The sequence below is a fragment of the Papio anubis genome, chromosome X, assembly GCF_008728515.1.
Source record: "Papio anubis isolate 15944 chromosome X, Panubis1.0, whole genome shotgun sequence".
Classification (NCBI taxonomy): Eukaryota; Metazoa; Chordata; class Mammalia; order Primates; family Cercopithecidae; genus Papio; species Papio anubis.
In genome coordinates, this window is record NC_044996.1 from 48497117 (window position 1) to 48514660 (window position 17544).

General features: G+C 38.4%; 1 protein-coding gene across 1 annotated transcript in view; it reads right to left on the bottom strand.

The window, feature by feature from the left end:
• Positions 1–17544, bottom strand: part of IL1RAPL2 (interleukin 1 receptor accessory protein like 2) — a 1212980-nt gene that overhangs the window by 633387 nt on the left and 562049 nt on the right. The window contains exon 2 of the mRNA XM_021932495.2: positions 3133–3406. Within this exon, the coding sequence (XP_021788187.2) occupies positions 3133–3406 (274 nt within the window). The remainder of the gene's footprint in view (positions 1–3132; positions 3407–17544) is intronic.

Here is a 17544-nt window from a genome sequence, read left to right on the forward strand (position 1 = left end):
CCTCCTCAAAACATATTACCCCAGTCTAACCATGAGAAAAATATCCAGATAAATCCCAGTTGAGGACTATTCTACAAATTGTCTGACCAGTACACCTCAAACTGTCAAGGTAATCAAAAATGAGGAAAGTCTGAGGAACTGATGCAGCCAAGAAGAGCTTAAGGAGACATGACAACCAAATACAATGTGCTACCAGCGATGGGATACTGAAATAGAAAAAGAGGCATTAAGGAAAAACTGAAGAAATGTGAAGAATATATGGACTTTAGCTAATAATAATGTACTACTATTGGTTCATTAATTGTAACAAATGTACTACAGTCATGTAAGATGTTAATAAAATGGGAAAGCTGGATATAAAGTGTACAGGAGCTCTACATTATCTTTGCCATAATTATGTAAATCGAAGACTTCTTGAAGTTCATTGAAAAGCAAATAGTGGATTTTTATTACAGCACCTTTTGTAGGGACAAAATACTGGAAACAAAGTGTATACTCATCAATACAGAAATGATTGACTGAACTGTGGCTTCATAAAATATTAAGCAACATACAATATTATATATTTAACCCTTCAACCCAGCAATGCCATTATTAGGTATATACCCAAAGGAATATAAATCAGTCTACCATAAAGACACATGTACATATATATTCATTGCAGCTCTATTCACAATAGTAAAAACATGGAATCAACCTAAATGCCTATCAATGGTAGACAGGATAAAGAAAATGTGGTACATATATATACACCATGGAATACTATGCAGCTGTAAATAAGAATGTCCTCTGTAGCAATGTGGATGGCCATTATCCTTAGTAAAATAAGGAACAGGAAGCCAAATATTGCATGTTCTCACTTATAAGTGGGAGTGAAACAATGAGAACACATAGGTACAAAGAAGGAAACAACAGACACGGTGGCCTCCTTGATGGTGGAGAGGGGGAGGAGGGAGAGAATTAAAAAACTATCTATCAGGTACTATGCTTACTACCTGGGTGACAAAATAATCTGTACACCAAATCCCCATGACATGCAGTTTACCTGTATAACAAACCTGCACATATACCCTTGAACCTAAAATAAAAGTTAAAAAAAAAAAGCTCTCTATCAATTGACTTGGAGAAATTTATACCATGTATTTTTACTAAGCAAAGAAAATGCAGAGAAATCTATAACCCTCTTTTCATTTTGTAAAACAATGAGGAGAAAATACCCATGTCAGTATGTTTGTATAATTAAAACAGTAGGGGAAATGCATGTAGGGATACATACTAAGTTGTTAATATTGCTAGGAGTAAGGGAATGGGTTTAGAGCAGAGAAGGGAAAAGAGGGGAGGTAACAAGACTGAAGACATTAACAGACCTGGGGAAGTAGCAACAATTTGTTTAATAATTCATTGTAAGCTTAGCACCTGTACATAGTTGACTGATGCTTTGCAAATAAAACTTTAAATTTGTGAAAACAACAAACAAAAAGCAAATGGTGTAGTGGGAGGAGAAAAGAAACAATTTTGATTGGTGGGTTTTTAATGACAGTGGGGGATGGAGAGGAGACAAGCAGAGAGGAGATAAGCAAGGAAAGAGTAGCAGCACTCTAGAGAATATAATGTCAGTCACTAAAGCTGAATTACATCTACTTCTCAATTTTGTCAAGAGCTGCCCAAGTAAGAGAAAATATTGCTTAACACTAAGGGTGTGATCAGAATGATTGCTGTTCTTCCAAGATCCTGGAGATTTTGCCCACCACAAACAGACTAAACTCACCATTTGCTCCCCCGTCACTCCACTTTTTTACCCTGCACACAAAAGTGATTCTTAGAGCATCCAGAAGGCTCTCTATTTATATACCACCTTGTTCTCCCGGCCTTTTGAACAACGAGGCTTTGCCAGGGGCTTCCAAGTGCTTTTGATGAGGAAGTGACATAGCTTTGGCATCAAAGTTCACAGGACACAAAAATAGGAAAGGTCTGCATTTCCAAGGAGTTAAAATCAAATAGTAGAGTACAGGTCCCTGGTGAGCAAGATCAAAGACTCCCAAAATTGCAGAATTGAAAGGTGGCTTAAAGGTCGTCTCAGCTACCTACTTAAATACCTAATCCAGTCTCTATTTGAGATGCTAGATGCTAGAACCTAGATTCTATCACTGGGGTAGAGGGGGAAGGGAGAACATACTGTAGAATCCCTAAGGGAAAAACATACGCTTTTTACTGTAAACTTCTTGCAAGCAAGAATTGTGTCTGTGATATCTTCCCACTATAGTACCCAGAAACTCAGGATGACTGTGTATTTACAGAGCTCCATGTTGATTATTTAGACACAGTGGACTCAAACTCGCATTGCAAAATCTATGAAGGATTTCACCAGTAGTACATTTGCTGAGAAATCTCCCAGAAGCATTTGAAACTATTTTTCATCAACAAGAAAGGCAAGATCATGGCTAAAATGATATTTTAGATCATTTTCATGACCAGATATCAAGATAATTGAGTCAACTAGCTGTATGTAAAACTAATTGTTAATATAAGACCCTGGGGCAGGGGTGGGGTGAGGGAAGAAATGAGTCAGAAATTTTTCTTTTTTTTTTTTTAATTTTTCGAGATAGAATCTCGCTCTGTTGCCCAGGCTGGAGTATAGTGGCACGATCTCGGCTCACTGCAACCTCTGCCTCCCGGGTTCAAGCAATTCTCCTGCCTCAGCCTCCCGAGTAGCTGGGACAACAGGCACCCGCCACCATGCTCAGCTAATTTTTGTATTTTTAATAGAGACAGGGTTTCACCATATTGGTCAGGCTGGTCTCGAACTCCTGACCTCAGGTGATCCACTCGCCTCGGACTCCCAATGTGCTGGGATTACAGGCGTGAGCCACTGCGCCCGGCCCAAGTCACAAAATTTTCTAAATTAAATAAGCACACACAGTAAATGGGAATTCTACTTTATGAAAATCTAATAGGAATTTGCTATGTAGTTCTGACAGATAATTAGAATTGGAATTTACTGAAGCTCCACATGTACTGCAACCTTTCAAGAACATATCCATTATACAACATGAGGCATACCTATATGTACTCAAGTCCCACTCAAAAGACTATCAGCCATGTAACTGGACAATGTTTTCACACAACACTCACCTTAAAACACAAGTGTAGAATCCACTGTCTTGTGCCTCAGCTGAGTGAAACCATATTGAATCTTCCTCTTTACTCATCCTGACCTCTGAAAAGATGATGGGCTCTTCCAAATCACCTTTGTTTTTGTACCACATAAGCCTGAGCCCAGTGCTCTGAGCCGTGCTATAGTTGGTACGAATATAACTGTAGAAAAGGGCACATTTCACTCGGACTGGTTCACCTGCCAAAGCCATGTATGTCTTGAGATCCACTGACCAATCAATGCAGCCATCCACTGAAAGAAAATCAGAAGAGGCGTAAGATACAGTGAGCATTGTTGACAATAATAGTGTGAGCAGTAATCATCACCAACATATCCTAAGTGCTCCTCATAGATTACTTCATTCAATCTTCCCAGTGACCCTATGAGATAGACTTGTATCCTGCTTAAACCTTAGTAAGCACAGTCCCTGCTCCAGCCTTGTGCCTTTGGGGTATCTTCCAATCTTCTGCAGCCACCTTCTGCTTGGGATAGACCAGATTCTTCAAGGAGCTTCAGAACTCGTGCCTGTAGGTTTGTCCTGTGGCACCATGGCCAGGTCCTAATTCCAGCAGAGTGGCCAGGCAAGTTGTTTGCTTCTACTAGCCTTGCAGTATTTCCATCACATTAGCCTGTGAAATTGGACTACTAGAATGACGCTGACATATTGGTTTTAGGTGACTCAAATTGTTTATATAGACAGGAGCCCCACAAAACACTTATTTCCAAGAGACCTCTACACAGCCTAGAAGTGGTCCTGAGATGAATGCTTTTCTTATTATTTTACAAATGAAGACACCGAAACAAAAGAAGTTAAATGACTTTGCCCAAGGTCACACAGCCAATAAGTGGTGGAAAACCAGTCTCTGATTCCAGACTGTGTTCTTAACCCCTACCCTATACTGCCTATGCCTATAATTGTGACAATAACAATTGTGCTATTATTTGCCTTTGAGAAAGTAAATGCTCTAGTTGAAAGCAGTAGGCACCTACAGTAATTATTTGCTGTTATATACATGCTAGTTTTCCATGGTATGACCTATTAATAGCATACATTTAACCATAGGTCAATTTCTCTTTATACCCTAAGGCCTCCCTTTCTGCTTAGCTGCTGAGTGCTCATGGGAATATATTATATTACTGTCAGCTGTAATCAAATAATATTAGGTAGGTAGGTAAATCTACCATTAAAGAAAGACATGTACAGTAAATTCCTTATTTTCCAGAAGGATTAAAAATGAAATGCTGTGGCCAATCTCATATGCTGGTCAATATAATTAGCATAGCTATTTTATTTCCAATCTCTTATTTTCAAAAAAAATTCATCAAATTACGCTATATCCCTTCATTTTTCTTGATTACCCTTTAAAAAACAATCATCTCAGATAAATGTATAAACATTGCCATTTTAAAATTATATGTTTCACTTATGATTTTTTGAACTGATCTGCTTCCTTTTTTAGATGTTGAGAACTCTAACCCAGCGTGTTTAATCTTTTAACCTCAGTTGACAGGAAGCTCAGAGCTAAATGCAATGTTCAAGTGTAATAACTATCTTACCTCAGGATTTCACTTTCTCTATATGAGGGGTTCTTGAACTAGGGTTCAAGGACACCCAGTGGGAGGATGCCTGCCTGAGCTTCAAGGTTGTTGGCAAAACAATGTGCCTATTTACACAGGTATACTTTTCTGGGGAAATTTTCCATAGCTCTTTTTTCTTTCACATTTTCAAAGGGGTCTATGGCCCAAGAAAGATTTTGAACTCTGGTTTCTGATCTCTCTTTCTGACTTTGGCTTTCACTGGCCTGCTGCACGTGGGCTGTTATTACACACTGCCTCAACTCCTCTTATAGTATGTGAGGTATTCATTAGAAATAAACAAACAAACAAATAAATAACTCCCTTTAAATTGATAGTGAAGGGCATCTAAACTTTCTTTGAGGATTCAGAGGTATCAGATTCATCACTATGGATTCTGATGATTGTTGTACACTGTTAAAGCCAAGAAGGTACAGTGGTTTGGACTAAATATGTACTGATCACTGGCTGTCTCTTAGGGGTCTTTTTAATTCAGTCCTTGCTATTGGATTGTTTACCTGTCATTTGTCACTACAAAACTTTCAAGAAGGAAAAGAAGGAAACTTGAATTTGTTGAACTTTCTGGGTTATTATAAATTACTAGTGATACACCTCTGGATCAAATACTACTTTAATATTTATTGTTTTATCATCTTTAAATGGATTTTATATTATTCTTTTTATAAATTATCTGTGATACTCTTTGCATGCATTGAAACAACTGAGAGGTAATGATATAAATATTTGTTAGAAAATATATGTTTTCTCATAGCTTGTTTTTCAAAAGTTGGTTAATAGAAACAAAATAAACCCCATGAGAATATTTTTAAAAACTGTTTAATATTTCAGTTTTTGTTTTCCCCTAATCCTAAGATGCACAGCAAATATTTTGAATTAACAAATTTGGCTTTGCAAAATAGCATCAAACTCTATCATTACCTACTTGATAGAAAAAAAATTGAAATGCTATTTCAATTTGCTTCCCAAATCTCTTTAGTTATCTCTTCTAAGTGATCTATTGCGTAATCCTACACCTTTACAATGTTAACAGTCTGCTTTGGCCCATTAGTGATGGGACATGGTAAGTACTGAAGGTAATCAATGTATCTGCTCCAGAGTCACAGCAAGCATGCTCAATGGCAGTGTAATACATTTAATTGCCATTACAATTAGTTTTATCATGCAGACCTGGAGAGTACACTGATAATTCATTTCCCTTTAAAGGCCATGTGAGCAATATGTATTTGACTTAATAGATTTATGGTCTCTGTTCTTCTGTTCCCTTGCCTTAGGTATCAGAGAGGGAGTATTTAGTTATAAGGTAGTCAATAGCCAGAGAACAGAAATACAATAATGGAGAAAGTAATTTCTAAACGTTATCCCCATTTATTCTTTTCCCTTAGTATTTGCAGTGTAAGGTTACAACAGAAGATATTTCAAGAGATCTCAGGGAATTTTCCCATTAAAATGGACCAGAGGTATGATAACACGGATCTATGAATGCCTATGTGCCACCAAATATTTTCTCACTCTACACTTTCATCAGTAGAAATCCATTTCCATGAGTTAAGGCATTGTAGCCTTAAACCTAAATTAGAGTATTAGATCCCTACTAGATTCCAACAAGTTGGTATGATTATTTTTTATTGGATTGCTATTCTTAATAATCCAAGAGTGGGAAAAAAAAGAGCTAGAAAAGGATATAGCACACTTATTTTTAGATTTTGGACTAGGGAAGCAACTAAGTAATACAGGCTGAAGTAAGAGGCCTGAAAAGTCAGGTGATCAGTCAACATGGAGGGATTGAACACTGACATTAAGAGGGAAGAGCTTAGAGGTATCAGAAAGTCACAAAAGGGCAAGAAGAGATGAAAGGTCACATATAACTGAATTTGCCAAGTGCCATTAAAAGTAATGCACACAAGTCAGATTTCTGTCATCAGGAGTTTGCAATCACATGCCATACTTCCACAGCCCCTTGTATGTAGACTCTCCATACATATTTGGCAAACGCTGAATGGCTGAATGAATACATCTGTGATGCAGCTGACAAAGGTGCAGGCTACAGATCAACTGGGGCCACAGTGGAACTGGGTAGCCCATAGAGGGAGCCAACTGGTGCGCTTGATCTCATCTGCACAAGTCTCCAATCCACAGAGCTATCCAGCCCTATACTGTTCACAATTCCAGTGGCACCTATTTAAGCAAGCTCCTTGCAGGGCTCCTGAGAAGAGTGTTGACTGGATAGACTGGCTTCTCCCACAGGTGATTTGATAACTGTATCTCACTGACCAGCCACAAATGTGAATGGAGGCATTGAAGGAAGGGAATTTCACTATTTCCCCTGAATAGTGAAACTCTGCAGTTGGACTGAAGCTTGCTATGGAACGAACCCACTGAAAGTATAAGTGAATGTATGTCTGCCCTCTGTTTCACAATCAGTGAGTATGATTATAAATATTCTGGTCCCTGGATTTGAAAACACCTCCTATTCCTAAATTATCCTTTCTCTGTTCACTCAAGTCTTATGAATAGCAATTTCAGTATTTAAAAGAACAATTGTGGGCTTTTAAGATTCTCATCACTACTCCCTTGACTTAGATTTCTATAAGGCTCAAAAAGTTATTATTTGGTTTAGTCTTGTGGGTACAAATGCTTTAATATCAGCCGGGTGCAGTGGCTCACACCTGTAATCCCAGCATTCTGGGAGGCTGAGGTGGGCAGATCACCTGAAGTCATGAGTTCGAGACCAGCCTGGCCAATATGGTGAAACCCTGTCTCTACCAAAAATACAAAAATTAGCCAGGCATGGTGGCGTATGCCTGCAGTCCCAGTTACTTGGGAGGCCAAAGCAGGAGAATCACTTGAACCCAGGAGGTGGAGGTTGCAGCAAGCTGAGATCATGCCATTGCACTCCAGCCTGGGCATCACAGTGAGACTCTGTCTCAAAACCAACAAACAAACAAAGTGCTTTAATATATGAGTTCTCCAAAACAATTATAATGGAGTGAAGAAAGCCACTTCTATAAAACTTGTATCTCTATTTTAATCATTTTCATTCTGATCTGTACAACCAGTGTATGTCTAGGGAGTTCGACATAAAGATTCCAAAGAAGGAGCACATAAAGACTAGAAAGGAACATGCCAGCATCTATGCAATTTATTTTGCTAGAAGGAGATTCCTACAAGTAAAAATCAGTGCAGTCCCCTGCAAAGTGCCCTGAGTGTCCCAAGCAAACTCATTTAGCCTCTTTATAGATAAGCCTCCTAATTTCCCTTCAGTACAATCAGGAAGGCAAATCCTGCTGCATCTATCTGTTGTAAAAAATAATAATAATAATAATAAATAAAAACACTGTGAAAATTTATAAATACCTACAAGAGGATAAGTTGCTATTATCAACAATTATAACATTATTTCAGAAAAAAAGAATATTGAGTGCAATGAAACTAGACTCTAATGACTATACACAATTTCTTATTGGGGGACAGGATATATAACTACGTATAGAATTGCTGATTCTGGACTTTTATTTCCCCAAATTGGAAATCCCTCGTTAGGTATAATGGCTAATCAGCACGTGAGAAAATATGCAAGCATGTACCCTATACTAGCTTATTATGTGTTTGTGATTAACAAATTCGTTTGCTAAACCAGGTGTTTTAACTATGCAAACTTAATCCCACTCATTTTTACTAACAGTTTTCCTGTGAGCTAACAGGGCAATTGTTGGGGGCAATTCATAAAATTACCACTAGAGGGCGAGCTGTCCAAGTTTTTGTTTTACATGTTTTCCCCACATTAGCTTTAAAACTATGGATTTATCATTGACCAGCTGCTGGTTGCTGGAGGTGAATCACAGCACACCTATGGGAATGCACCGTTGTCGGTGACAGAAGCCAAAAGTTGAGGATACAGCTGCGATCTTGCTCAAACTGGGGAACCAGGCTACACACACAGACACCCCCAGTGAATGACCCAGCACAGAAAGGTGTAACAGCAGCAGCAGCTATTAGTTTAATTGGGCCCTTAGAACAGACCATCCAAGAACTGTGCTAGGTGTTTTGCACAAATTTTTCTCCTTTCATTCTCATGTCAGCTTTGGGAGGGAGGGACTCTTCTTATTTCCACTTTACTGATGAGAGAAAAAGAAAGCTCAGAGAGTTTAAGTGACTTACTCAAGGTCACTCAAGTTGTAGTGGCAGAATTCAGACTCTAACCCAAATAAGCTGGACACAGAACTTATAATCTTAATCATTATGTGTTCTATATCCTGCCTCCTATACTTCTCTTCATCCCAGCCCAGGAGCTAGTAAAATATTAAAATTTGCTTGGTGCTATCCAAATTGTCATGTGTATTCCACAGAGTTCATGCCTGTCCAGGAGTAGACATTTTCAGCTGAGGGACATCATATTCCCAAATAATAACCATTGTGGGAAGAATAGCTGTAAGATAATGTATGCTAATTATTTATGAGTTATACAGTGTTTACAGAGTAATTATTAATAATTCATGATCTTGACGTAATCTCCAAAGGTCAGATCTAAACTTTGGAAAACTTTATCTGACCCCTATCAATTTATTTAAAATTAAGTATCTGGGAATGATTATCCCATTCCTACCATTATATTTAAGAAATATAGTTGTGTGTGGGCCTGTGCAGTGGCTCATGCCTGTGATCTCAGCAATTTGGGAGGCCGAGGTGGGCAGATCACTTGAGGCCAGGGGTTCGAGACCAGTCTGGCCAACACAGTGAAACTCCATCTCTACTAAGAATACAAAAATTAGCAGGACACGCCTGTAATCCCAGCTACTCTGGAGGGTGAGGCACGAGTCGCTTGGGACTGGGAGGCAGAGGTTGCAGTGAACAGAGATTGCGCCACTGCACACCAGCAGAGGTCATGCCACTGCACTCCAGCCTGGGCAACAGATCAAGACTCTGTCTCAATAAATAAATAATAAATAAATAAAATTCAGTCAATTCCTCTTAAAAAAAAGAAATATAGTTGTGTTTATTTTAACATTTGTATATATTTTACTTGTTGAATAAAATGTTATGCTCTTTTTCCTAGTATTTTAATGTGGGAGTTGAATGCCCTGTATTTCTATCTCAGATATGCCCCCATCTAAGAAAAGTTTCTTCCTGTTTATACCCAGCACAGAGGACTCTGTCTGCCTCAAGTGGGCACTCCACAGGCACAAGCAAGTCAAACTCTCTAAAATGTGAGTGGCCTGTGCCCCTGTTGCTACACCTGTGCCTCTTTTCTCCCAGCCTAGAAGTACAGACAGAGCTTTTGTCATTTTAAAAAAAAAATAAAGTTCTGTCTGGAAAAAATATTGATTTTAAAAATTTCATCTGTGCATCATTGTCCATCAGTAGAAAGATTTCACACTCAGCTCTATATAGACAATGAATTATTATTGCCTTGGGTTTTTTAAAATACCTTTGCAGAAATTTCTGTTCAGTTTACATATTTTATGAATTGGATTATATGCTTCCTTTCACACTTTTACCCCGTATTATTCATCAATGGGAAAGATCTGCCTAAATGAAGTCCTTCATCTCATTGCAACCTAGTTATTACGCTTAATAATGGGCTGCCAACCATTTTCATTTCCCTCTCATTACAGAATCTGTGCAATGCTTTGTCAAAATCACTCTTTTGATCTTTATCTAATGAATGAGCCTCCAGTGCATTCTGAAAGTGAAGCCATGGAGAGGCATTACAACCAACTCCTCAACTTCTGATTACCTTGAGACCTGATGAGTCTTCTTGGGAATTAGACACTAGCCAGGACAATTCCTCAGATGCACTGATGTTAATGCTAATGTGCCTGTGGGAGACAGGGTAGTAGAACTGCCCACCAAGCCCTGTAACAGGGTTTCTACTGTCCCCTCAAATCCAGGATGCTAGGCAGTGAGCTTCTCTCCCCTGCAAAATCTGCCCCACCTCTCATGTTCACAGTCATCCAAGCCAAAAAGTGTGGAGTCATCACTGAATCTTAACTTTCTCTTCTCACTGACCACCTCCTACCCTTTCCATAAGACATTAAGCCTTGCCCATTTCTGAAAAGTTACTCAAATCTGTCCCCTTCCTTTCTATCCTTAAAGACACTGAAGTCTATCTAAGTGCTTCTCATGTCTTGCTTGGATTATTTCAATATTCTTTTTTTGTCTTTATTAAGTTTTAATTAAAAAATAAAATTATATAAATATATGACATATGACATGATGTTTCTATATGCGTATACATTGTAAAATGATTAAATCAAGCTAATTAACATAACCTTCACCTCACATGAATTTTTTTTGTAGTGATAACTTTTAAGATTGACTTTCTTCACAATTTTCAGGTATATATTAACTATAGTTCCTATGCTGCGCAATAGATATCTTGAAATTATTCCTCCTGTTTGACTGAAACTTTGTACCCTTTAACCAATATTATCCCATTCCTCACTTTCCACCCCTGGTAATCACCATTCTAGTCTCTGCTTCTGTTAAGTTCAACTTTTTTAGATCCTACATATAAGTAAGATCATGTGGTATTTGTCTTTCTGTGCTTGGCTTATTTCACTTAACATAATATCCTCCAGGTTCATCCATGTTGAAGCAAATGACAAGATTTTCTACTTTTTAAAGGCTGAATAGTATTCTATTGTGTGTGTGTATACTAACATCCATTCCCACCAATAGTGTGCAAGGGTTCCCTTTCCTCCACAACCTTGCCAACACAATCTTTTTTTTTAAATAGAAGAATAATTAGATGTATTGAAGTAAGCCAACATGGTGGAATATATTATAAAGCTATTTAAATTGTTTTTAATGATGGGATAATGCTCAAAGGATAATGTCAAATCAAATAAAAAACAGAATGCAAAATTTTGTACAATAAAATCTCTATTGTTTAAATAAAATAGGCCTTAAAAAGCTGGAAGGAAAATCATCAAATAGTTATAACGCTCACATTAGGGTTAAAAGTTTATGGTAATTTTTTTTCCAATGTATCAATGTTTTACAAGATTTCTATGTGCATTTCTTGAAAGTCATTTTAGGGTAAGGATAGGCTCCTGGAAATATATTGATTAAACTGAGTCTAAAGAACTAGATAGAGTTCAGCCAGATGAAGAGGACCATGGTAGCAGAGGTACAAAGGTGAGGAATACAGTGTGTACTCAAAACTGTAAGCAGTTAAGGGTTGGTGAAGTATAGCATGATGGCAGTCATCAGAGAGGAAGCTGAATATGGAGGTATGGTCACAATGTGGGGGTTTGCTACATTAAAATTATATCCTATGGCCAACACAATCTTTTATCTTTTTGGTAGTAGCCATTTTAGCAGGTGTAAGGTGATGTCTCATTTTGGTTTTAATTTGGATTTCTCTGGTAATTAGTTACGGTGACATTATTTCACATATCTGTTGGACATTTGTGTGTCTTTTCAGAAATTTCTGTTCAGTTATTGCTCATTTTTTAATTGGGTTAGCTAGCATCTAACAAACAGGAATAACAAAATAATTTCTCTGCTACAACTGTACTCCAGAACTCATGATTCCATGCTGAATAGTCAAAATCACCAAGTCTACCCTATCAAAGTATCTGTCTACCACTCTCCAAGAGAAACTTCCTGCTCTAGACAGGTTGACTTCCCTGCCTGTCTCACCTTACCCAACCTTGTCAGAAAGCAGTTATGCTGTGGACCTTTGCTCAGTCAGTTCCTTCCTGTCTTCATCCTCATACCATTTTTCCTACCTTCCATGCATATCCCAACCAAATCCTAGTCATGCTCTGAGCTTAAGTAGGTGTCAAATGGCATCTTGGTTTTCCTACTTTATTGATTTGCACTTTAGTCAAGGTCAGAGACTCACGTTTTTCTTTCTTTCTGTTTACTCTCCATCTCCCCTCAGTACCTCCCAGATCAGAAACTTAGGAGGTCTTACTGAATTTAGGTTTATGGTCAGCCCTCAGTATCCACAAGGGATTGGTTTCAGGACCCTCTCCCCCACATTAGGATAATAAAATCTTTGAATGCTCAAGACCTTGATATAAAATGGTGTAGTATTTGAAATATGACCTACACGCATCCTTTCACATACTCTAAATTATCTCTAGAGTATTTATAATACCTAATACAATGTAAATAGTTGTTATATTCTATTTTTGTGTTATTTTTATTGTTATATTGTTATTGTTTAAATATTTTTGATCCATGCTTAGTTGAATCCATGGATGTGAAACCTGTGGATACAGAGGGTTGACTCCATAAATTCTCATCCTGTGATAACTCACATAATTAAAAGTCAGTGGAGTGAACTGCTTTGGTTAACTAATTTTCACATTAGCTGGAAATTAATCTTTGGATTTTCAGAAATCTTTTCTAAAACATCTGAATCCACTTTTCTGTCCCAATAAGTAGAGAATTGTGAAGAGAATAAAATCCTTGTGGCTTGACTGAAGATATGTCAGGCTTTTGAGGTCATCGTCCTGGACCCCAATGCTAAGGTACTGAAAACAGTAGACAGCTGGCTGGAGATCAGAAAATCTGAGTTATCATTCCGCCTCTGCCTCATTAACAAGATACCCAATTTAAGGAAAGCCAGTTTCTACTCCTTAAAGAAATGAAGGTGCTAAACCAGACAAGCTCTAACCCAGTACCAGTAAAATGGATTATCCGAGTTGGTGAGTTTCAAGGTTGGGAAGATAAGCTGCATATATGATCGTGGAAAATCTCCTGGTGATATTCTTTATTATTAGTTTTTAAAATTTCAATGTTAACAGAGAACTAAAATGAATAATATTAAAAATTCTCATGATTTTATCTTTCAAAATTAATAGTGTTAACTTTTTTCCAATTCACTTTCAATAGCTTTGTTTTATTAAGGAAATAAAACATTGCAGATATAGCTAATGTCTCCTTTATTCAGTACACACAGTCCTATCCTCATTCCTCATATCAAACCCCTGCCTTGAGATAACCACTATTTCTTTCAAGTTTAGGCTCTTATATACATAGATAAGTATCTTGAAAAAAACATACTAGTGACTAAAAGCTTGTCTTACAAGGGAGAGGGTGTAGGTGGGAATAAATGTCAGTTAACTGAAGGTTCTTCTGAGATGTGTTCCAGTCTACTGACGTCTAAGAGAGTGTACTTAAAGGTGTTCACACACCTGAAAGTACTTAGAACAGGGACTGACACACAGATAAGGCTCAGTAAGGGTTTCCTATTCCTACTGCTACCACTACTACTGCTCATGTTAATTATATACTTATTTTGTTAATTATTCTACTGTACCTCTCAAGCCTTTACATATAATACATATTAGTTCTCACTAAATTACTTATATTTCATCTTTATATTAAATTCATTAATTGTTTTTTCAAATTTAGGTGATAGGTGAGTCATATTACCTATAAATTTCACTTCATGACAGTAAAAGGGCATTATGAAATATTCTAACCTATATTTTCAAATGTATTCATTTTATATAATACGAAAAAACAATACATGTATAGTACATAGTAATAATACTATATACCATTATCATATGTATATTTTGTACATGCTTTATTATAACTTATATTCTAATATCATTACAGGTTATACAATATATTCATATTTTATAAATTATATTATTTAAATGTATTCAATTGCATATTATATTTACAGTTTATTAATGTATATGTATTTATATTATGTGCTCTTCAAATATTTTATCTTGTTATATAATGTATATAATGCATATTGTTATAATTAAATATATAATTGCATTTATATGTCAATTGCAATAGTTTAATTATATGAAATTTTTTTTAAGTTAAAAAGGTCAAATATTCAGGAAGGATTCAAGATGGCTTACTAGAGGTATCAAACACTCACCTCCTCCACAAAGAAGAACCAAAATAGTATATAATTACACTTCGAATAGATCACCTAAGAGAGAATGCTGAATTTCAACAGAGAAGTGACAGGAAACACCTAAGACAAGGAAGGAAAGGAAAGTGAGGCAGCTTGCTTGGCTAGGATAGGCTGGAAGCCTGGAGAGAATCTCCAATGTGGGGGAAGGGTAAGTGAGTGACCCCAGCAGTCCACATTCCCACCATGAACTCCTGCAACCCTAGCCATAGGAGAACCCCTCAGTCTTCCTGGAACCTGGCACTAATGTAAGGAGCTTCCAGGAGACCATGTGACAGCTTGCTCCACAGAGGGAGCTAGCTAATACTGGATCCCAGACATCCCCTAGACCTAAGAAACCATACCGTGGTGCTATGTTGAGAGTCAGCCCTCAAGAGACTGGATTCTGTGCTGACATTAGTCCCTACATCTCCAAACCCCTGGAGCCCCACTTACATCCTGCTGCATTCACCTGAAGAGTTTCAGTGGTGCAAGGCCAGCTGGGTCCGGCAGTGTGGCAGGGTCCCCTCTACAGATTCTAGCCTCTACAGATTCCTATACTCCAGGAAATGGAGCAGTGCAACATGCCAAGGAGACTGCCTCTGGGACAAAGAGAGCCAAAGCTCATCCTCTCTAAAACCTGAGAGCTGCCTATCTGAAGCTGTTGACAGAAACCCTGCCCACACCACCAGCAGGGCCATTGCACACTAGCATGTGACTTGATGACAAGTTCTCCCCGCACACTGCTGCCCCAATACCTGTCACTCCTGCCACAACTAGAGGTTGAAGCATGTGCTCCCCAGAGCCTGAAAGCCACCCACTTGCCTGGGGATGCTGCCATTGACAGCAACCTCTACCCCCAAAGTAGCATGGCTGCTGTGCACTAATACACCATGAGGACAGGCTTTCCCTGCATACAACTGCAGCTGCTGCTGCTGCCACCAGAGGCCAAAACAAATATTATCCAAAGCCTGAAAGCTGCCCACTGGCTTGGAGTTGCTCCCACTAACACCAACCACTGCCCCCCACCCCCCACCTATGCCCCACCACCCATCATACAGCAACAGAACCACTGCGCACTTGCATGCACTCTGACATTAGGCTCTCTCCACCCACCACAGTGGGTCATCCTGCCCTGCCTATCACAACCTGTGCCCATGTGCACCATTGGCGGACCTAGAAATAGGCCCACCCAGTCTGAAACACCACCCTCCACTTGCGCCAGTGCCTGAGGATGCCATGCAGGTGCCTAGGGACCAACATGCCTAGTCCACCCTTGCTGGCATCTGTGCACTCCTACCAGAGACCCAAGGATGAGCCCACCCAGCCTGCCACTAACCCCACTACCTGCATCCACATGCAAGCACCCAGCTGGGGGCTGCAGACTGTCCTCCCATCCTTGCTAACAATAGTGAGTGCTGCCTGGGAGCCCAAGTGTTGTCCCATCACCACTACTATTATTGCTGATGCCACACATGCTGGCCAGGAGTCCAAGATCCTATCCATCTGTCTGTCCCACTGCTGCCACTGCTGGCACTACAGAAAACCAACAAATAGCAATGATAAACAATAAGAGAGAAACAAAAGACCAAGGCATCTACAAAACAACCAGAAAACAATTAATAAAATGACAGGAATACTCACTTATCAATAACGACCTTGATTATAAACAAATTAAAATTTCCACTTAAAAGATAAAGACTGGTTGAATGGATAAAAAATACATGACCTAACTACATGCTGCCTACAAGAAACTCGCTTCACATATAAAGACATAGACAAAGTAAAAGGATGGAAAATGTATTCCATGCAAACAGAAACCAAAAGTGTACAGGAATATCTGCATTTTCATCAGATAAAACAGATTTTAAGTCAAAAACAGTAAAAAGAGACAAAGAAGGTCATTATAAAATGATAAAGGGATCAAGTCAGTAAGAGGATATAATAATTCTGAATACATATACACCCAACACCAGAGCACCCAGATATAGAAAAAAAGTATTATTGGATCTAAAGGAAGAGGTAGACTCCTATATAAGAATAAGGGGGATTTCAACACCTCAATCTCAGCATCAGACAGATCATCTAGACCAAAAAACAACAAAAAAAATATTGGATTGAAATAGAACCATAAACAAATGGATCTAACAAACATTTACAGATGATTTTGTCTAACACCTGCAGAATATACATTCTTTTTTTTTTTTTTTTTTTTTTGACAGAGTCTCGCTCTGTTGTCCAGGCTGGAGTGTAGTGGCGCGATCTTGGCTCACTGCAAGCTCCACCTCCTGGCTCACTGCAAGCTCCACCTCCTGGGTTGTTCACGCCATTCTCCTGCCTCAGCCTCCCGAGTAGCTGGGACTACAGGCACCCGCCACCATGCCTGGCTAATTTTTTTTCTATTTTTAGTAGAGACAGGGTTTCACCTTGTTAGCCAGGATGGTCTCAATCTCCTGACCTCATGATCCACCCACTTTGGCATCCCAAAGTGCTGGGATTACAGGCATGAGCCACTTTGCCCAGCCAGAATATACATTCTTATCATCACATTGAATATTCTCCAAGACAGATGATATGTTAGGCCACAAAACAAAGGCTCAACATATTTTTTAAAAAATTAAAACCACCTCAAACATCTTCTCAGACCACAATAGAATAAAACAAAAAATAAGAGGAACTTTGGAAGTTGTACAAATGCATGAAATTGTACAAATGCTCCTGAACAACCACTGTGTTAGTGAAGAAATTAAGAAGGAAATAAAAAATTTCTTTAAACAAATAAAAATGAAAAGACAACATACCAAAACCTATGGGATACAGCAAAAAAGAATTACTAAGAAGTTTATAGTAGCAAACACCTACATCAAAAAGTAGAAAAAGACCAAATGAACAACCTAACAATACACCTCAAGGAACTGTA